This window comes from Puma concolor, chromosome C1 (genome assembly GCF_028749965.1).
Source record: "Puma concolor isolate L17-30 chromosome C1, mPumCon1.1.hap2, whole genome shotgun sequence".
NCBI classification, from domain to species: Eukaryota; Metazoa; Chordata; class Mammalia; order Carnivora; family Felidae; genus Puma; species Puma concolor.
The window spans coordinates 27,984,952-28,005,426 of record NC_141674.1 but is presented as its reverse complement, the minus strand read 5'-3'; the positions used below and the strand labels follow the sequence as shown (position 1 = coordinate 28,005,426).

Sequence of the window (20,475 nt, the reverse complement as noted above, 5' to 3'; positions counted from 1 at the left end):
CAGGTGTTCAGGCCCAACATCAAGCCGTCCCCCCACATTTTCCCTCACGTCCACGTCCAAGGCGGGAATTGTTGAAAGCCTTCCGAAGACGGAAGACCGCTTGAAGGTGATGCCCTCACCTCCTCCAGGGGGACTTCCGAGCCAAGCCCCGGGGCGCTGTTTGATCAGATGGCCGCAGTCGCTCACTGCTCTCCCTGTCGTGGCCCATGCTACACTGAGTGCCCACGGGGGTCTCTCCAAAGTACATCAGGACCCGTGACGCTCCCCTGAGACTCTCAGGGTTCCCCACCACACTGACGGTAAGGTCCAAGCACCCTCCACAGCACCCCAAGACACTCCTGCCTCAGAGCTGGCCCCCACTCCTGCCCAGACACTCCCCCCCCCCCCCCCCCCCCCCCCCCCCCCGCCAAGATCCCGCAGTGGCAGGATTCAGGCCTCGCCTCCAGTGCCCTCCAGGTGTTCTCCACCACCCTCTGAGCCTTACCACCCAGGCTACCTTTATCATGTAATGTCTGTAATGTCCTTTCCATGAGGGCAGACATTTGTGTTCTGTTTATGGCCGAACCCCCATTACTAGGAGGTCCTGGGCAGATGCCCTCAGTTAGCATCTGCTGATGAGTGGCTGTATGGATTTATCCACAGCCAGCCATACCCACACCCACACAAATGCTCAGAGACAACACGAAAATGGACGTGCACACATACAGATATGGGCAGAAATGCCTCCGCGCACATACACAAAACACCCAGGAGTCCTTTCCCACCCCCATGGGGGCCAGTCTTCCCTTTCTCCATCTAGATCTGCCCTCTGCTTGAACCCAGGCTCAGGACTGGGAGTGGGGGGTCTCCAGCCTGGACAGAGAGGGGGGTCACTGGCCCACAGGCCTCAGGCAGAGCCTTCAGCTATGTCTGCAATTTCCTCTCCCCTTTCCTTCCCTCCTCCTCTCTGAGGCTCCCGCCAAGAAGGCCTCCCCCTCACCCCAAGCCCCAACACAGGAAGGGGGGCCCAGCAGGGGGGGCTGAGAGTCTGAGCAGGAAGAAGCCTCAGGCCGCACACGCGGATCACACAACACATGGTACCCTCGAGCCCTGCGCCCAGGCGGGCATGGATGCGGCCGCATCCCGCATCGGCAGGTTTATCCGGGAGCGGAACGCGTCACTTCGCTGCCGCCTGCTCTTGTGAAGGGCACAGGGGGCCAGAAGTTCCAGGCTGGGCTCTGCAAGGCCGGCCTGCGCCTGGCTCCCAGCCGGACTCCAACATTCATTAACCCTGTGTGACAAGATCTCTGCCAGCTGGACACACTCACCCAGCCTGGGCCCTGGGAGGAGGGCATGAGAGCCCCCTCCGTTGTAAGTTGAAAATCTGGGGGAGGACTGGAGAAAAGGAGCAATCTTCCCTGGGTGAGGGGGCCTCCTGGGAGGAAGAGCAAGGTGTAGAGGAGGGGTTAAGAGCCCGGGGCTCTAGAGGCAGAGAGCAGTGGATTCAAATCCTGACCTTTTGGTAAAATTATTCAACCACTCCGTGACTCAGTTTACCTATCTGCCAACTGGCGACAATGGTACGTTCTAGGATTGTTAGAATATCGTAAAGGGCACTCACGCACTGCCTGGCACCCAGGCAGAACTTCATCCTACTATTGTTGTTATTGGTAGCTTGGGGGCGGGACGCTGCCACCGGCCTCCCCAGCGGTTTCCTGTGAGGGAGCCGGCGGCCCCGCGGGCCTCGCTCCCCCTCCTCCCAGTCGCTCGCTCCTCTCCCCTTCCTCTCCCGGCCCTTTTCCTCCCCGCCTCCCCCCGCCCCGCCCCGTCCCGCCTCTTTCCTCGGAGGAAACTTTCCGCTGGCTGGTCCATCGGCCCGTGTCCGGCCCGCGCTGCCGCGGCCCGGGAGCCGAGAGGGGCAGGCGGGGCGGCCGGGACCGGACGGGGCGGCAGCGGCCGGGTCCAGGGTGTATGCGGCGGCCGGACGCGCCGGGGCCGGCAGCGGGGAAGCGGGGCGCTGACGGTGAGTGAGCCGGGGCCTCCCGGCCGGTGGGTCCCCGCGAGGCGGGCTGGACGGGAGAGGGAGGCGGCTTCCCCTGCCGGGAGCCCGCCCTGGGAGTGGGGAAGGCGCTCGCGTCTCTCTCCTCCATCCCACTGCCGGGACGTCGAAGCCGGGCCTCGTTTGGAGACCCGACGAGGGGGCGGAGTCTTCTGCGGCCCACTCCCCTGACCCCTCCAGTTAGAGGGGCGTCTGCGCCCTGGGAAAGGGTCCCCCAGGCCGGGCTGAGGTCTGTAACGAGTTAGGGAGCTGCTGTCGCCAAGGTGGGCCCTAGGGCTGCTCTTCCAGGGAGGAGCTGCCCGGAGGAAGCGGGGTAGGGGCAGCTCTAGGCTGGGGATTTGGATCTGACCTTGCTGACCTCGCAGGCTGGCCGGGGGGCTGCCCTTCCACCCCCGGAGCGCAGCATGGACGCCCCCCGAAGGGACATGGAGTTGCTCAGCAACAGCCTGGCGGCCTACGCACACATCCGCGGTGAGGGCGGGCCCCGGGGGGCATGGGCCCCTCCCTGCCCCTCTGAGGCCCCACTCCACCCCTTCCCTCCCCACCTCCCTGCCCCCCCCCCCCCCCCCCCCGCCACCGCCCGAGGGCGGCTACCTACTCTCTCAAATAAGGAGTACTGTCCTTGGCCCCCAAACTTAGAAGCGGGGGGAGCTCCCCTAAATGGAATGGGGAGTCAGGGCTCCTGCATGACTTCTGCCCTCTGACCCCCAGCTAACCCCGAGAGCTTTGGCCTCTACTTCGTGCTGGGAGTCTGCTTTGGCCTGCTGCTAACGCTGTGCCTACTAGTCATCAGCATCTCCTGTGCGCCCCGCCCGCGGCCCCGGGCCCCTGCTCCGCGCCGGGACCCCCGCAGCAGCACCCTGGAGCCCGAGGACGACGATGAGGACGAAGAGGACACGGTGACGAGGCTGGGCCCCGACGACACACTCCCAGGCCCAGAGCTGTCCGCCGAACCCGACGGGACCCTGAGCGTCAACGTCTTCACGTCGGCGGAGGAGCTGGAGCGGGCGCAGCGCCTGGAGGAGCGCGAGCGGATCCTGAGGGAGATTTGGCGCACCGGACAGCCGGACCTGCTGGGTACTGGCACGCTGGGGCCCAGCTCCACGGCCACAGGCACCCTGGGTCGTATGCACTATTACTGACCCGTCCCGCTCCCGCTGCGAGGCACTCTGAGTACTGGTCAGGGGCGTGAACTCAGAGCTGCCCCAGGACGTTGGAACTGCCCCTGCCTGCGGTGCTATGGAGGCCCCACCCCCCACAGCTTCCTCAGTGCTGTTGCGCATGGATCCCCACCTTCCGGGACCCCCAGTCCTGCCAGAAAGCCCGTGGGGGACGACAGGACACAGGATCCCCAGCCTCTCTCTGGGGACCGGTTAAGAGATGAAGTGACCAATGAAAACTGCATTCTCAGTGAGTCAGTCTCCCTCCGTTACTCCTGCCCCCAAGATCCCCCAGGCTCCTGCCGTGCAGGGGGCCCCAGGGTTGAGACCCTCCTCTACTCTTTCACCAGGCTGACCACCTCCATCTACCCACCCAACACCTCAGCACACATGCTTGCATTCAGTTCACAGACTGCAAAAACACACACTCCACCACCTCACAGCCTCACGCACAAAGAACAAGTTATCACTGGCATTCCTTCCTCACAGATGCATTCCTTCCCGCCGAAGGCGTGGGCACACTTTGCCCCCATCCCTACAAATGCTCTGTGATCATGCATCATGGCAATCACTCACACACAAACACGCACGCACGCACACATCAGGCCCCGGGACCCCGACACCAAGGCACTATTCGCCCCAATGTTAACCGTGTGTGCCTGAGCTGGGCTATGGACTTCGTGTCTGAGCAGAGGTGCGTTCCAGTGAGTCCTTCTGAGCAGACTGTGGGGCCAACTGGGAGGGGTCAGGGCTCGAAAGCAGGCCCGCCCAGCGCCTCCTCTGGCTCACAGCTGGATTCCGGAATCCGGGCCCACGGGCAGAGTCCCACCCCGCCTGGGCCCCTCCGGCTGGCCATCTCTCCAGCACCCGGCAGACGTCCGAAGGAGACGCCCCCCACCCACCCCCGCCATCCGGTGGATAAAAATAGCCGCGCGCAGGCCTTGGGAACGGTAATGGGAGCCACATGTTGGCCAGATGTGCCCGGGAGAGACCGCCAGGAATGCGGAGGGCCGGGAGCGCGGGGCCGGTCCCGCCCCCGCCACGCAGGCCCCGCCCCGGCACGGACCAGGCAGGCACGGGGAGCGCTTACTCCGCAGTTTACTTTCTTGTGTTTCTCAAAGTCGTGTGGGAGGACGTGGGTGGCCGGGGCCTGACTTCCCCCCAGGTCCCGCCGTAGTCCCCCTCCCGGGCCCACCCTCAGTGCGTCTGCGTCTGCACGTGGATGGAGCCCCGGGTCCGGGACTCCTGGGTCCCCTGCTTCATCTGCACCTAGTCGGGAGAGGGCGTCAGGAGAGGCGGGCAGGGGAGGGCCAGCCCCCAGCCCCCTGGGATCCGCACCCCACCCACCTCCAGCAACAGGCGCTTCTCTTTCTCGCTCTTCAGCTCCTCCCAGATGTCCGTCAGCTTCCTCCTGCGGACAGAGACCAAGGGTAAGGGGTGGGCTGGGCAGGCTTAGAGCCCCCCGCCTCCCTCCCTGCCCTCCCCCTTCCCACTTACTCCAGCTGCACCCACATCCGCTCCAGCGACCTTTTTAAAGACTCCACCTCGTCCTGTAGCCTCATTATATCGCCTCTGTCACTTTTGCTGTCCGTGAGATTTTGTGGGACCGGAGAAAGTAGGCTGGGAGTCTCTTGGGGGTCTGGAGTCGACTTGATAGGATGAGGATTCTTTTGAACAGGGGCTATCTCTTTGGGGGACTCCTGCTCTTTGGGGGGTGCCTCCTCCTTCTGGGTAGCCTCATGCTGCCCAGGTACCTCCTGGGCAGGCACGGACCCTGGCTTGGACTCAGACTGGAACGGGGAGCTGTCCCTCTGATCCACAGGGTATGTCCTCATGCAGAGGTCAGGCTCCTCTGGCATATGGACCTCTTGGGATTGAGCCTCACTGGCCACGAGAGACTTGAACTTCAGCAGGGCTTGCTCCGGAGAGAAGTGATGGAGCTGAGTGTTGTCTCTAGTGGAGGCCTCTGCAGAGAGCACCTGCTCAGGGGTCAAGACCTTTTCTAGGGTGGGGGTCTCATCCCCAGGCAGGGCCATCTTTGGGCCAGGGGCTTCATCCTCAGGTGGGACGTCTGGGGCAGGGGCCTCATCCCCAGAAGTCACGCTGTGTGGGCTGGGAGCCTTGTCCAGAGTCAGGCTCTCCTCTGGGGTGGGGTTCTCTGGGGTTGGGCCCTTGAACTCCAGAATCCGGGCCTCCTCTGAGATGGGGACCTTATCTGGAGTCAGGGTTTCCTCTGGAGTGGGGGCCTTATCCGGAGACAGAGTTTTCTCTGGGCTGGTAGTCTTGTCCAGAGTAGGGGTTTTATTCACAGGAGGGGCCTTTGCCAGGCTGCTCTGCTCTTCTTCCTGTGGTGATGCGGGTCAGGTCTCAGTTGAGGGCTGGGTACCTTGACAGTTTGAGTCCGGTCCCCCTTGGCCTGGGATCCTTCCCTCTTGTACGCCACACCCCTGGGAACCAGACCCTGCCCAGCAGTCTCACTCTCCTGCGTCTCAGGCCCTCTTACCTGACTGGTGGCAGAGCGCTGCCAGGAAGTCTGGGTTTTCAATCCCTTTCTACCAGGGTGGCCTGGACCCCTTCTGAGGAAGCTGCCACTGGAGCCTAGAAGAGCAGAACCTCAGGGGTACAAGCTCCCCCGACTCTGGGTCTTTCCCCATCTCTGTCCTTCAGCACAACCACCCTGTCCCTGTCCCCCATTCCTCGCCCACCCCCGCTGGAGGGGGGGCTGCGAGACCTACTGGAGTCTCGGGAGGGGCGCTTCTGACTGTCTCCACTGGGTATCCAAGATGGCCTGGAACATATCACCATCAGACCAGAAGGTGGGGGGCAGGGAGCAGCCTTTCCTTTGTACCCTCCCCACCCCCACCCTGCTCCTTACTTGGGTTTGCTGGGCCCAGTGGGGGCTGTCACCAGCTTCTTGACTGTAGGCAGGGCTGCTTTGGGCATCATCCTTTTTGGTTCCTTAAGAGGAGCTGGGAGGGAAGAAGGGAGTGTGGCACCCATTCACTCCCTTATCCGTTCATCTAACGGTTGGTGGCCCTGTCCTGTGCACAGGGGACTAGGGACAGGAGATGAACATTTGACTCTGCCTCCTCAGAACTTTGGGGAAGCCTACCGCCCTCGTGCCACGTGGGCACGGGGAACCATGGGAGCAACCTGAAGGGGCACCTGGCAGAAGACAGTTGTCAGGGAAGGCTTTGGAGGGAACATGCTTTCATATCCTGCCCATTTTTAATCCGTGCTTTTCTTTTCTTTCTTTTCTTTTCTTTTCTTTTCTTTTTCAAAGAATTCTGTGCCCAACGTGGGGCTCAAACTCACAACCCCAAGATCAAGAGTTGCACGCTCTACCGACTGAGCCAGCCAGGTGCCCCTATCCAAACTTCTCTAAGACCTGTCTCCTGCTTGGTGCCCATGGCTGTCTCCCTGGGTCAGACTTCATCTTTTTCCTAGACCACAGCAATAACCTTCCCCAATCCAGTCCTCCCTTTGTAGAACTTCTCGGTCTTCTCTATCTCATTTACTCCCTAAGAGACCTCAACCAGTTTGAAGGATTCAATTAGCAACAACAGGCCAACGACTCCCGCATTTTCATCTCTAGCCCCTGAGCTGCAGACACTGTCCAACTGCCCTCTCTGTTTCTAGCTGGGGAGCTAAGTGGCATCATACACTTAATGTACCCAAAACTGAACTCTGACTTGTCATCCCCCAAACCTGCCTCTCTTCCAGACACCCCCTCACGCACTTGCCCACTTGCTCAGATGACGAGTCATCGCTGACCTCTTTCGTTCCCTTATGCTGCACATCCAAACCAGCGGTCCGTCTCGACTGCTCTACCTTCAAAACGTCCTGAATTCAATCACTCGTCTCCACCTCTGCCACTAAGCGCTCTGGACCCAGGCATCTTCACCCAGACTATGGCAACAGCCACCACCCTGCGCTCTGGCTTGCACTGCCCCCCTGTCCACAGCATGTTCCCACAGCAATCAGAGTGAGCTCAGGTCCGGGCATCTGGGCAGCTCAGTTGGTTAAGCATCTGACCGGTTCGGTCATGATCTCATGTTTCGTGAGTTCGAGTCCCGCATTGGGTGAGCCCTGCTTCTTTCTCTCTCTCTCTCTCTCTCTCTCTCTGCTTCTTGTAGGATTCTCTCTCTCTCCCTCTCTCTCTTTCTGCCCCTCACTCACTTGCACCCTCTCTGTCAAAAAAACCCAATAAACAAAAACAAAAACAAAACAAATGAGCTCAGATTCTACTGGGAAAGCAGACATAAGCAAAAGTCGAATATGCAATGTGTTGGAGTTATCAGGTATTACTGAGGAAGAATAAGCAGAGGAATGTCAATTTTATTTATTCTTTTAAGTTTATTTATTTATTTTGAGAGAGAGAGAGAGAGTGAGAGTATAAGCATGTGAGGGGCAGAGTGAGAGGGAGGGAGAGAGAGAGAGAGAGAGAGAGAACCCCAAGCAGGCTCTGCACTGTCAGTGCAGAGTCCGATGTGGGGCTTGAACCCATAAACCGTGAGATCATGACCTGAGCCGAAACCAAGGGTCAGGTTCTTAGCTAACTGAGCCACCCAGACGCCCCAGGAATGTCCATTTTAAATGGGGTCGTCGGAGAAGGCCACACTGAGATGACATCGGCGCGAACACGGTCACACACGGGGACATTCATATTCGTGGACACACGACCAGCCACTCTGGCACATGCACACATGCTGGCATTTAGTCACACGCACAGTATCACACACAGACACACGCACAAATCCTGACAGTGTGCATAGTGGGCTAGAGCGTGGATCCTATTGCCAGACACCAGGCTTTGAGGTCCTCCATTACTTGCCAGCTGTGTGAAAACTTGGGTAAGTCACTTAACCTCTCTGTGCCCCGGCATCCTCATGCACCCAGTATACATCTGGTAGGGTTGTTGTGAGGTCTGGGTGACTTCCTTCACATGAGGCGCTTAGAAGAGTATTTGGCATATAGTCAAAGCTCAGTAAATGTCAGCTTTGACTTCAGCTGCTCGTACTTCGGCTGACAGGTGCTCGATAGGGCCCTCCCACTGGAGAACAATTATATCCTCCTTAAGATACAATTTTGAGGCACTGTTGGAACTCGAAGAGGTGGGGAAGGTCCATTAAAAAGGAGGGAACTGAGGGGCGCCTGGGTGGCTCAGTTGGTTGAGTATCTGACTTCGGCTCAGGTCATGATCTCACGGTTCGTGAGTTAGAGCCCCACCTTGGACCCTGTGCTGACAGCTCAGAGCCTGGAGCCTGCTTCGGATTCTGTGTCCCTCTCTCTCTCTCTCTCTCTCTCTCTGCCCGTCCCCCGCACTTGCTCTCTCTCTGTCTCTCACAAATAAATAAACGTTAAAAAAAAAATTTTTTTTAATAAAAAAAAAAAAAAAAAGGAGGGAACTGAGGCCAGAAAAGTAGGGAGAGGGCAGCACTAATGTGGCTACTGAGCCTGGGCCTGTGATGAGCAGATGCCCCACGGTGTCTCCCTTGGCTCTCCACACAACCCAAGCTTGGTTGCTGCGCAGCAGTGAGCCCTTTCTTCCAGAGGGCTGAAGTGGTCCCTACTGGTGGGTGCCCTGTAGTTACTGGTGGGAGTAGAGGCAAGTCCTCTCTGGAAGAAATCTTCCCCTACTGAGGCATACACAACTCACTCAGGTTGGGATCGAGTCATGAGCTCACACACAAAAATCATAAAACACACGAGAAAGGAGGCCCCTGAGAATGGGACTCGGCAGACACAACACACAACAGACACAGGAGTTGTCAGAGAACATAGCTGTGTGCAACATGAGCACGAAACGAAGGGACCATCAGGAATAAACAGGCAAATGTGGGAGGGCGGGGAAAGAAAACTGAAAGTGCTAGAGATGAAAAACAGCGTTCTTGAAATAAATCAAATGCACTACAGGTTAAATAGCAGATTCAACACAGCCAAAACAGCAGAGATCCAGTAAACAGGAAGCAGAGTGAGACAAGGAGCAGAAAATCTGAAAGCAGAGGTAAAGGAGTGGATAATGACAGGGGGTCTGACCGCGGCTGAATGAAGGGCCAGACAAATCCTCACCTCTAAAGGCAACTAGAAAGCTGGACAAAACCACCATCTCCATGCCCTGGAAATGGACCAAAGGCATGAGATAATCCGAGAAGCATTTATGCTTGATGGCGTCCTTGCCCACGGCTGCACCTGTCCCTGCTCTGCCAGCGTGATCCACACCGACCCTCTGTGGCCTAGGTCAGGCTGCAGGAGTTGGCAGCTTTCATGGCCATGAGAGAAGGGAGGTCACATGATTTGGGGTTTAACCTGAGACTTGGCACTGGTTTCGGAGATAGGACACCAAAAGCACAAGCAACCAAAGAAAAAAATAGGGAAGTGAGACTTCATCAAGATGTAAAACTTTTGCGCATTAAAAGGTACCATTAAGAAAGTACAAAGACAGCCGACAGGATGGGAGAAAATATGTGCAAAGTACGTGTCTGATAAGGGACTTTGCTCAAGATATATATAAACTCTACTGGTCGGGGCACCTGGGTGGCTCCATTGGTTAAGCGTCTGACTCTTGATTTCAGCTCAGAATATGATCTCACGGTTGTGAGATCAAGCCCTGGGTTGGGCTCCATGCTCAGCATGGAGCCTGCTTGGGATTTTCTCTCTCTCTCTGCCCCTACCCACCTGTCTCTCAAATTAAAAAAATAAACATTAAAAAATAAAAAACTTCTACAAGTCAAATAACCCAATTTAAAAATGGGCAAAGGATCCAAATAGACATTTCTCCGAAAGATATATAAATTGTCCATAAACATATGAAGAGACAGTCCACATCTAAGCTGGCACAGAGAGGTGCAGCAGAAGAACCACAATGAGAAACCACGTCACACACACTAGGATGATTATCATAAAAAGGAGAGGAACAAGGGCTGGGGAGGATGTGGAAAAAGTAGAACCCTCGTGCACCTGCTGGTAGGAACAGAAAACGGGACTAGCGCTTTGGCAAACAGTCTGACAGTTCCTCCCAACGCTAAATACAGAGCGGTCACAGCACCCAGAAATCATTTGCCTAGGCATACACCCAAGAGAAATGGAAACACGTCAACACAAAAACTTGTACACAAATGTCCATGCCCCCAAAAGTAGAAACAACCTCAATGTCCACCAGCAAACACGTGGATGAATTGTGGTACATCCATACGAGGGAATATTATCGGGCAACCAAAAGGAATGAAGCATAGCACACGCTGGAAAAATGGATGAACCTTGAAAACAAAAGGTACGATAGAAAAGGTGTCTTTTTAAGTTCTTGAATATATTAACAAGCCTCTGATGAGACTGAACAAGAAAAAAGAGAGGAAAAAATTACTAGAAATGAAAAAAGACTTTTAAGTGCAGATACGGATTATAAAAGAACATTATGAATGATTTTATGCAAATAACTAGAAAACTGATAAAATGGATAATCACAAATATAACTCATTAAAACTGATTTAAGAATTTAGCCAGATTTTTGGTCAGCCATCAGTACCCAGGGACCAGGAGATTAGACCGCTAATGGTGCAAGGCTCCTAAAATGCAAGGTTTCCTCCCGAGTTCCAAGGTCGAGCCATTTGAATAACAGTTGCAAAGGGACCTTTGCAGATGTAATCAAGTTAAGATGAGGTCATACTCTCCGGGCGCCTGGGTGGGCTCAGTTGGTTAAGCGTCTGACTTTGGCTCAGGTCATGATCTTGCAGTTCCTGGGTTTGAGCCCTGAGTCAGGCTCCACGCCGCCGACAGCTCAGAGCCTGGAACCTGCTTCTGATTCTGTGTCTCCCTCTCTCTGACCCTCCCCCGCTCACGCTGTGTCTCACTCTCTCTCTCTCAAAAATAAAATAAAAAACATTAAAAATAAATAAATAAATAAAGGAGAAAACCCAGAGAATCATTTCAAAAGATTCATATAAACAATTTGAGAAAATTCAACACATACTTGTTTTTTTTTAATTAAAAAGATTTTTTTATGTTTATTTTTGAGAGAGAGTGTGAGTGGGGGAGGAGCAGAGAGAGAGGGAGACAGACTCCGAAGCAGGTTCCAGGCTGTGAGCTGTCAGCACAGAGCCCAACACGGGGCTTGAACTCACAAACTGCGAGATCGTGACCTGAGTCAAAGTTGGATGATGAACCGACTGAGCTGCCCAGATGCCCCTCGACACATACTCTTGATAAATATTCTAAATAAACTAGAAATAGAATCGTTGTTAAAGGAGAAGTTTGGAAACATTCCACTTGAAATCAGAACATAGTAATGATGCTCAATGTGACTACTTCTATTCAATAATGTATCGAGCCCCTAGCCACTATAGGAAAATAGGAAAATAAAATGAAGACATAAGGGGTAGAAAAGATAGAGCAAAATTGTCATTAGTCACAGATGACATAACTGTCTTCAAAGAAAACTTATTAGGAATCCACAGATAAACTATTAGAAATAATAAGAGTTTAGCACCGTAGCTGGCTATAAAATCAATATACGAAAATCAATGCATTTCTATATTCCAAAATAAACAGAAGAATATCTAATTTTTTAAAAGGCACAAGAAAAAAATAAAAATAAAAGGCACAAGAAAAAATCTGTGGTATTTAGAAATAAATTTTATAAAAGCTGGGTAAAAATCACACGCGGAAAATAATAAACGATGCTGAAATAGCTCCTTGTCCATATGGAAAAAGTTCTAATTGGGTCACTCATTAAAAATCAATGCCACAGAGAATGCAAACTGGTGCAGCCACTCTGGAAAACAGTACAGAGTTTCCTCAAAAAAATTAAAAATAGAACTACCCTACGACCTAGTAATTGCACTACTAGGTATTTATCCAAGGGATACAGGTATGCTGTTTCGAAGGGGCACATGCACACCAATGTTTATAGCAGCACTATCAACAATAGCCAAAGTATGGAAACAGCCCAAATGCCCATCGATGGATGATGTCCATAGATGGATGAATGGATAAAGAAGATGTGGTATATATACACAATGGAGTATTACTCGGCAATCAAAAAGAATGAAATCTTGCCATTCGCAACTACGTGGATGGAACTGGAGGGTATTATGTTAAGCAAATGAGTCAGAGGAAGACAAATAGACAAATATCATATGACTTCACTCATATGAGGACTTTAAGATACAAAACAGATGAACATAAGGGAAGGGAAGCAAAAATAATATAAAAACAGGGATGGGGACAAAGCATAAGAGACTCATAAATATGGAGAACAAACAGAGGGTTACTGGAGGGGTTGTGGGAGGGGGGATGGTCTAAGTGGGTAAGAGGCATTAAGGAATCTACTCCTGAAATCATTGTTGCACCATATGGTAACTAACTTGGATGTAAATTAAAAAAATAAATTAAAAGAAAATTTCTTACAAATAAAAATACACACACAAAAAAATCAAAGCTACAGAGATGAAGGCACTTTAAAAAGCAACACTTCAAATGTTTTAAAGAAATATAAACGAGGGGTGCCTGGGTGGCTCAGTTGGTTAAGCCTTGGACTTCAACTCAGGTCGCGATCTGGCGGTTCGTAAGGTCGAGACCCACATCAGGCTCTTCACTAACAGTGCAGAGCCTGCTGGGGATTGTTTCTCTCCCTTGCTCTCTGCCCCCCTCCCCACTCATGTTTTCTCTCTCTCTCTAAATAAGCTTAAAAAGAAGAAATAAGCTTAAAAAGAAGAAGGGGTACCTGGCTGACTCAGTTGGTTGGGTGTCCTATGTCAGCCCAGGTCATGATCTCCCAGTCCGGTCCGTGGGTTCCAGCCCTGTGTCAGGCTCTGTGCTGAAGGCTCAGAGCCTGGAGCCTGCTTCAGATTCTGTGTCTCCCTCTCTCTCTGCCCCTCCCCTACTCACGCTCTTTCTCTCAAAAATAAACAAACATTAAAAAAACATATATATATATATATATATATATATATATATATATATATATGACTGTTTTTCTGAATTTGGAGCAGGAAGGATTTCTTAGACAAGGAAAAACCTGCTAACCATTAAAGATTGATATGTTTGCATAAAAATTAAGAATTCCTGCTCATCAAAGAACACCATTATACAAAAAGAGACAATAAACCACAATGAGAAAAAATATTTGTAAGGCATATAACCCACAAAAGATTGGTATTCAGTTTATATAAAGAACTCCAACTAATTATAACTAACCAGGGAGGAGCATCTGGATGGTTCAGTCGGTTGAGCAACTTCGGCTCAGGTCATGATCTCACAGCTTGTGAGTTGGAGCCTCGCGTCGGGCTCTGTGCTGACAGCTCGGAGCCTGGAGCCTGCTTCGGATTCTGTGTCTCCCTCACTCTCCGCCCCTACCCCTCTCATGCTCTGTCTCTCTCTCTCTCTCCAAGATAAATAAACGTTAAAAAAAATTTTCTTTAATTATAACTAACCAGGGAAATAAATGCAAATTAAGTCCAAAAGGAGATGCTCTTTTGTAGCTACTAGATTCACACACACACACACACATAAAAGCTGATAATACCTCTGTTAAAGAGGATTTGGATTAACAGGATCTCATACAGCTCATACACCGATGGTGGAATATTAAAGTGTACAACACTTTGAAAACCAAAGCGACTTTATGTCATAAAAACTGAACATTCACGAACCCTATAATCTAGAAGTGCCACTCCTAGGATTATATCCTAGAGAAATTATTGTATGTGCACACCAGGACAGAGGCTCAGGAATGTTAGAACTATTTGTTGTAACAAAAACTAGAAATAATGAAAATGTCTAACATCAGGCGATCAGATACATACAGAAGCTGTGGTAAATTCCCTGCAAGGAATATTATACAGCAGAGGAAAATTAGTGAATTTACATCTACATACAACATGGATTAATCTTAGAAATATGATGGTGATTGGAAACAGCAACTCCCAGAAGACTATAAACAAGATATCATTTTTATCAAGCTCAAAAGAAGCAAAAATTAATTAAGCAATACATTATGTAGGCGCATACATAGGTAAGGAAACTTAAAAACTCAAGGGAATTATAAACACAAAATTCGGGATAGTGGTTACCTTTTTGGGGTAGGTAGCAGAATGGGAAAGAAAAGGAACACACAAACTATCAGCAATATTCTAGTTCTTGGGTTTGGTGACAGATCGTGAATGTTCACGGGAGTCCATTGTTGAGGTTTAAAGCATGTACGTTTTGCGTGAAATATTACATTAAAAGATAAATAAAATACCCCAACAGAACTATTCACTGACACGTTTATATGACGTGTGAACACACACACGGTCTCATAGACACAGACGCATTGATCCATACCTTTCCTTAAAAAAGGAAATGAATCTATGGGGCGCCTGGGCGGCTCAGTCAGTTAAGCGGCCAACTTGGGCTCAGGTCATGATCTCGCGGTCCGTGAGTTCGAGCCCCGCATCAGCCTCTGTGCTGACACCTCAGAGCCTGGAACCTGTTTCAGATTCTGTGTCTCCCCCTCTCTGACCCTCCCCCGTTCATGCTCTGTCTCTCTCTGTCTCAAAAATAAATAAACATTAAAAAAAATTAAAAAAAAAAAGGAAATGAATCTAAACACGCTGATAGCCACATTCTCAACACACACAAAAAATTATGAACACAGTAATACACTGATTCCTACACACTGATCTGCACACATTCCTACCAGGTCCTTAACCCACAAAGAGGTAGCTCCTAAGGGGCTATAATACTGAACCACTGGAGAGCTATGGGTGTTTATGGATGGGCAACTAAACTGGTGAGCCCCCCCCCACCCCCACCGAGAACAAAATCCACCCCCCCCACACAAATCCCAGGCTTCCTGGGCACCCACCTGACTCCCGAGATGCCACTTTCCGTGGGATCAGCTTCTTGATCTGTGAAGAAGAAAATTATCAGAATCTGAAGAAGGGTCCCCACATTTCTAAGTTCACCCTCATTTAGGGGTGAACTAAATGCCCATTAAACACCACGACCCCCAACTTTGTCCAGAGCAGCATGCCCCACCCCCCTACCTGAGTGTCTGGCTCCATACTCACTGGGGGTGGGGGGAGCACAAAGTTGTCTGGAAAGACTCCTCTTCTGCCTTGAGACTCTCCTTCCCACCAGCCCTTATCCTCTGTGGTCTGGGAGAGCAAGAGGCCATGGGGAAGGGAGCAAGATCCCCAAGCTCCTTCCTTCCAGGGTGCCTCCGCTTCTCCACGCACCCTTCCGGGCCGCCTCCCCTGCCCTGCGCCTTTCCTACCTTCCTCAGTACTTTCACCTCGTCTCCTCTCCGCAGCGCCAACTCATCTGGGGCCTCAGGCTGGTAGTCGAACAGCACCCTATAGATCTCAGGGCGGGAGACTGAGGGGAGGTCAGTCCACTGAAGCCAACTCCTCTCCGTGGATCAGTCAGCCGCTCCCTCCCCCATCAGCCTAGTTGGGGGTTCCCCTCTCCCAAGTCAGGGTGGCTCTCAGGAGGGGGTTTCCAGGAAACCTTTGGCTGGGTGCTCACCTGTCTGCAGGTAGTCTGGAGGGCTGTCATAGGTCAGGCTGCTCAGCTAATGGAGGAGGGGGAGGGTGGAAGAAGCTGAGCCTCCACCTCCCCAAGAGGAACTCACCACTCCTGTGCCCACCGCACCCAGTTTACCTTGGGAGGCCGCTGGGGACTGGGGCTGACTGAAGGCATGTCTGGGTTCCCGAGGCCTGGTGGGGACAGTGAAGTTAGGGGGCTTGCTAATTCAGTTTAGATCGTGGGAGAGGTCAAAGGGGTCACAGGGTCAGGATGTGTGGATCACAGGCCCGGGCCACCGGGAGGGTCACTGGAGATTCCAGAGTCTGGTCACAAGGGTTCTCGGGGTCACAGGGTGCAGGTCTCACTTGGGGGCCCACTGTCCAGCAACTCCACAAAGTTGGATGGGAAGGCTCCCAGCTGCCCGTTCTTCTTCCCCAGCCACCAGCCGTCCTCAATCTGGGGAGGAGGAGGACGCAGGGCCATCTGGTTCTGCCCCAGGGTCTTTCGAGAATTCTTCCACCATTTTTTCTGCCCCGATTCTGCCCAATGCCCACCTCCTCCTTTGCTCCCTCACTTTCCCGTTTCGGCGCCCTCACCATCCCCATCGCCCACACCCTCACTTCACACATCTCCCTGGGGACGCAAGCGCTCCAGCACCTCAAGCACCTCCAGCCCTCCAGCACCTCTGTCCAAAGCCTCTCATCATCACCTCGTCCCCTCACCTCCTTTATCACTTCCACAATCTCCCCAGCTTGCAACTTCAGCTCGTCCGCCTGCTCCGGGCTGTAGTTGAAGTTCACCTTGCACCATCTTTGGGGGCCCCGAGATTTGGCGGGGCGACCTCAGATCGGACCAGAGAGAGAGGCCGCTGATCTGTGAGCCCCAGTCCACTGAGCTGAGAGAGGGGCGGGCCGGGAGCGCCCTAGCAGAAGCTCCAGGCCCCGCCCTGAGGCGGAGCATTGTACCCAAGAACCAATCACAGACCACAGAGTGCCGATTGGCCCCGCCCAGAGCCGCGCCCGTCACGTCCCGCTAGGGGTGGCCGGAGCCGCGCAGGCTCCGCGCGCCCGCCCACCCGGCCTGGCGCTCACCTCGGCGGCGCGCACAGCGCGGGCTCGGCGCCTCCCCGGCGCCGCGCAGAGCCTCGGGGATCTCCTGGAGATGAGGGCATGGGGACGTGGGGGCTCTCAGTTCCTGAGGGCGCGCACTGAGACCCTCCTCCACCCGACCTGCGGCCCGGCCTCACCTGCACCGACCTCTCGGGGAAGAGGCCACAACGACCCCGTAGCTCTCCGCGCAGCCAGCCCCGTGCGGACCCCTCGCACACCTGCCGGACCACGTCCCCGGGGGCCAGATTCAGTTCGTCCTCCTTCTGCGCGCGGTATCCGGCCAGGACCAGCACCTCTGCGGGCGGAGGACCGGGCGGGGGCGCGTCTCAGAAGGGACCGGTCTGGGCACACTGGCTTAGGCGAGAATCCCGGGCTCCGCGTGGAGGACAACGGGAGAGCGGGGCGGTGGTGTGAGCCATTTCCGCCACCCCAAACCCTCTGCACATACCCATAGCTTCAGGGTCGCGCTCCAGAGCCGAGCGCTGGAAGGACAGTACTGTCCCGCAGGCAGCCGAGTACTGGGCCCAGGTAGGATGGGTGGGACGAGCTGCGAGGTTGTGAAGCGAAGGAGGCGGAGACGCTAGCCGATAGGTCGGGCCCCGGATTCTGGGAGTGGGTGTGGGAGAGGGGGCGGCCCGGCTCAGCAGGTTCGGCCCCCAACCCAGGGATGAGGAGGACTCCAGGGTCCCTGGCCAGTGCTGGGGCCACAGCTCCCCCACGTGTTTATCCCAACCTAGTCACTTAAATTACAGTCTAGCCGCCTCTCCTCCCCCTGGCAGCCGTAGGCCCTGAGGCTCCCACCCACCGTTCGCAAAGAGCCTTCCCTGGCCTATCTTCTCCCCGCTGGCAAGCTTTGAGCAGCCGGGGAAGAGGCGGGAGAGGCGCATACCAGGGTGGGGCCCCCAGCAGGCTGCAACTGCTCTGAGGCAGGCCCTGGGTGGAGGAGGTGGCTGTCTAGCGCACACAAAGCTATTCCTAGTGTACTCCAAATCTCTGCTGTCCCTGGAAGGCACGTTACCCCCACAGCCCCACCCCAGGTCAAAGGAGGGCAGAGACCCCAGCTTCCCGCCACCTGGCTTCTTTGGTTTCATAAAACACCTCCCAGATTCTCCTTGGGAAAAGGGCGAGAAAAAAGGAACTTGAAGAGCTTCCGTGGCTCCTGCTCAGAGCCAAGCTCAGAGCTAGTAAGGGCTGAAGTTTAGGGTCCATCTGGTGCCAATCCCATCCAGGCTGGGCTTTCAAGTAATCTTTCTGCTCAGTGGTGAACACGGAAGGCTGAACCGGTTGTCCACGACCCGTGACCTTTACCCCACCACTTTGGAAGCCAAAGTCCTTGCCCATAACACAGGGAAAAAACCTAGTTCTCTTGGGGTGTCCAAGTTACAGGATGATGCAAAACCACTGGGGTGACGAGTTAACTAGCCAGCAAAGGGTGGCAGTCTCCTCCCAGAACTGGGCACGGAGCGGATGAAGAGACTGAGCAACAGTCTGGGCCCAGCCCTCACAGACATTTGTCTTTCAGCTGCCCTGAAGCTGTTGTGGCAGGTACCCTCCCCCCCCTCCCCCCCCCCACACACTAAGGGTGACAATGACCAGAGTCCATTTACATCTGCCTTCTTCATTTATTTATTTATTTGCAGGAGGAGTTGAAACAAATTTGAAGGGTGTTTTCATTTTTTCCCCCTAAACATGAATCATTCAAGTAAAACCAACTTAACTATAGAAATGTAGCAAAGTAAGGGGAAAGAAGCACAACAACCCAAGAGGCAAAGGTTGGGGGTGGGGGGAAGAGGTGGGTGCAGTCCGCATATAACATATGCATAAATGCCATATGATTCACCTGCTCAGGACCGCCTCCCCAGAAGGCAAGCACAAGGACCCATTTTAAGAGGATGTTTTCCCCCCAAACATCCAAGAATGTTTCAACTTAAAGCTTAAGGTTAAAAAAAAAAAAAGGAAAAGAAAAAACAAACCCCCACAAACCACCCAGCCATAACCACCTTCCTTAATCGATCATAGGAGTTTCTTTTCATTTTATAAAAAGATTAATAAAAAATATTGAAAAAATTATTTTCTCATCTTATATTTGTAAAGATAATAGAATTCAGAAGTTTCTTAGAAAACAGACCAGAAACTGCCGTCCAGTTTCCACCCCTGTTGCTGAGAGGATCAGCAGGACTACAAAGTTTGGGATACTGGAGCTGCTGGTGGAGAATGGGATGCCCAGCCCAGAAGAAATCAGAAAATATTGGGGTGTGGGGGGGACGTGGGGTATGGTTAGCAGCACACCATCGGATACATGGCTGTGCAGAAAAGGGGAACACAAGGTGGTCAGAAAGGCCTTGAACTCCTCCTCGACATACAAAACCAATTTTTACAAAGATCCAAGCAGTTTGGTCCCAAACTGAGGTGAACACTTCAAAGTTTATTCACATGCTTTGTTTTCTCTTTGAAGAATCAAAGTTGCCCAAATTAAATCTTTCTGCTATGGTTACTACGTATGCCTAAAAAAAAAAAAAAAAAAAAAAAAAGGAAGAAGAAGGGCTTTTAAAATCAGGATAAGGGAGAAGAGATTGAAAATCAAATTAGTCCTCTTAGCTCCAAATGAAATTAAGAACAAAACTGTTGGTTTCTAATAGGGAACAAACCAAAATCCAGGTATCGCTCTCCCCTCCCTACCCCAGCCCCCACCCCGCACACCAACAACAAATGAGAAACACAGCTAAAGCCCAATGTGTTGTGTTCTGCTCCAGAGCTGGGCCCAACCCCCAGGCCCCTCAGCCGGCCGCCTGTCCAGTGGGACTTGGCGCCAGGGATGCTTTCGGCGGTGATATAGGATTCTGCGTGGCTGGGGGGTGAGGGGGGTGGGATTTTCGCAATCTTGAGGCTTCTCTGTTTCGCTCCTCACCAGCCATCTTCCCAGCGCCCTCTCTCCCCTGGGCAGGGGCTCCCATCAGAGTGGCCCCTACTCAGTTGTGGGCTGTAAATTGTCCTTCTCTTCTCGGTTCTCTGTCCCACTCTCGTCGTCTTCAATCTCCCCTTCCTCCCCACTGAACTTGTCATGGGCCCATTTGGGGCTGGTGCTGGATTTCCGGAACATGAACCGGCCTCGACCCCGGGGGAAGGCTCCTCGGCCCCGACCCCGGCTCACCCACTTGTCACTGCCTTCGCCTTCACGGTCATCATGCTGAGAGGAAGGAAAACTGCCATCAGTACTGGAACGAACAATCATGGCCAGAGCCCTCTTCTCATCCAAATGTGACTCTCAAACCAACCTTTTGCCCCACCCCACCGTTTGTTCCTTTTGTGTCCTCATCCCTGTGCCCTAGTCCAAAAATGCTACTGATTCAGACCCAAGACGATCTTCCTGTTGTGTGCCTTAGGAATTCTAAGGCAGTGGCTTGGGGGCATTATAATAATGATGATAAAACCCTCACTGAGCACTGAAAGACCTTCACACCCATGACCTCATTTAATCCTCACTTCTACCCTCCTATCATTATCACCCTCCACCATGCAAAAGAGGAAGGAAAAAGGCTTAGCAACTTTAGGTGACTCCATGTTATTTAACACACCATCTCTCAAAGGACAGGTCTGAGAAAGCCAATCACACCAAAACATGAAACTATGTCTGATGTGGGACATCAGGCAGCTACCAGAG

At 53.0% G+C, this 20,475-nt stretch overlaps 3 protein-coding genes across 8 annotated transcripts in view; 1 reads left to right on the top strand and 2 right to left on the bottom strand.

The window, feature by feature from the left end:
* The first annotated feature begins 1,081 nt into the window (after positions 1 to 1,081).
* EVA1B (eva-1 homolog B) lies at positions 1,082 to 3,452 on the top strand. The gene is made up of 3 exons (XM_086716476.1): positions 1,082 to 2,002; positions 2,404 to 2,509; positions 2,750 to 3,452. The coding sequence occupies exons 2-3, from the start codon at positions 2,443 to 2,445 to the stop codon at positions 3,178 to 3,180; spliced, it is 498 nt and encodes a 165-aa protein (XP_086572602.1). The 5' UTR covers positions 1,082 to 2,002; positions 2,404 to 2,442; the 3' UTR covers positions 3,181 to 3,452.
* An 827-nt stretch (positions 3,453 to 4,279) lies between these two features.
* On the bottom strand, positions 4,280 to 17,516 carry MNMIP1 (manchette microtubule inner protein 1). 4 transcript variants are annotated; one of them, XM_086716473.1, is made up of 16 exons: positions 17,263 to 17,516; positions 16,952 to 17,109; positions 16,797 to 16,860; positions 16,428 to 16,546; positions 16,071 to 16,161; positions 15,841 to 15,896; positions 15,706 to 15,751; positions 15,455 to 15,555; positions 15,225 to 15,335; positions 15,044 to 15,086; positions 6,074 to 6,167; positions 5,934 to 5,986; positions 5,702 to 5,796; positions 4,696 to 5,543; positions 4,546 to 4,609; positions 4,280 to 4,461 (listed from the first exon to the last, which is right to left on the bottom strand). In XM_086716473.1, exons 1-16 carry the CDS (start codon positions 17,264 to 17,266, stop codon positions 4,396 to 4,398), a joined length of 2,013 nt encoding a protein of 670 aa, XP_086572599.1. In that variant the 5' UTR covers positions 17,267 to 17,516; the 3' UTR covers positions 4,280 to 4,395. The 4 variants fall into 4 exon arrangements, with proteins under 4 accessions (XP_086572599.1, XP_086572600.1, XP_086572601.1 ...); XM_086716474.1 differs by having other exon boundaries at positions 4,280 to 4,467; positions 15,249 to 15,335; positions 17,263 to 17,510; XM_086716475.1 differs by having other exon boundaries at positions 4,280 to 4,467; positions 17,263 to 17,504.
* Positions 17,517 to 18,416: 900 nt separating this feature from the next.
* THRAP3 (thyroid hormone receptor associated protein 3) overlaps positions 18,417 to 20,475 on the bottom strand; it is a 76,894-nt gene continuing 74,835 nt past the window's right edge. For all 3 annotated transcript variants that reach the window (XM_025935026.2, XM_086716470.1, XM_086716469.1), the window contains exon 12: positions 18,417 to 20,001. In XM_025935026.2, the coding sequence (XP_025790811.1) occupies positions 19,780 to 20,001 (222 nt within the window). In that variant the 3' untranslated portion in view covers positions 18,417 to 19,779. The remainder of the gene's footprint in view (positions 20,002 to 20,475) is intronic.

Bases quoted from the DNA above. Each gene is read 5' to 3' on its own strand.
- EVA1B (XM_086716476.1), top strand. From the start codon at position 2,443: ATGGACGCCCCCCGAAGGGACATGGAGTTGCTCAGCAACAGCCTGGCG. The intron at 2,510-2,749 runs GTGAGGGCGGGC...TCTGACCCCCAG, and splicing joins GGCCTACGCACACATCCGCG to CTAACCCCGAGAGCTTTGGC.
- MNMIP1 (XM_086716472.1), bottom strand. The intron at 15,897-16,427 runs GTGAGGGGACGA...TGTCCCCACCAG, and splicing joins TTGTGGAAGTGATAAAGGAG to GCCTCGGGAACCCAGACATG. The intron at 15,336-15,454 runs GTAGGAAAGGCG...TTGCTCTCCCAG, and splicing joins AGGTGAAAGTACTGAGGAAG to ACCACAGAGGATAAGGGCTG.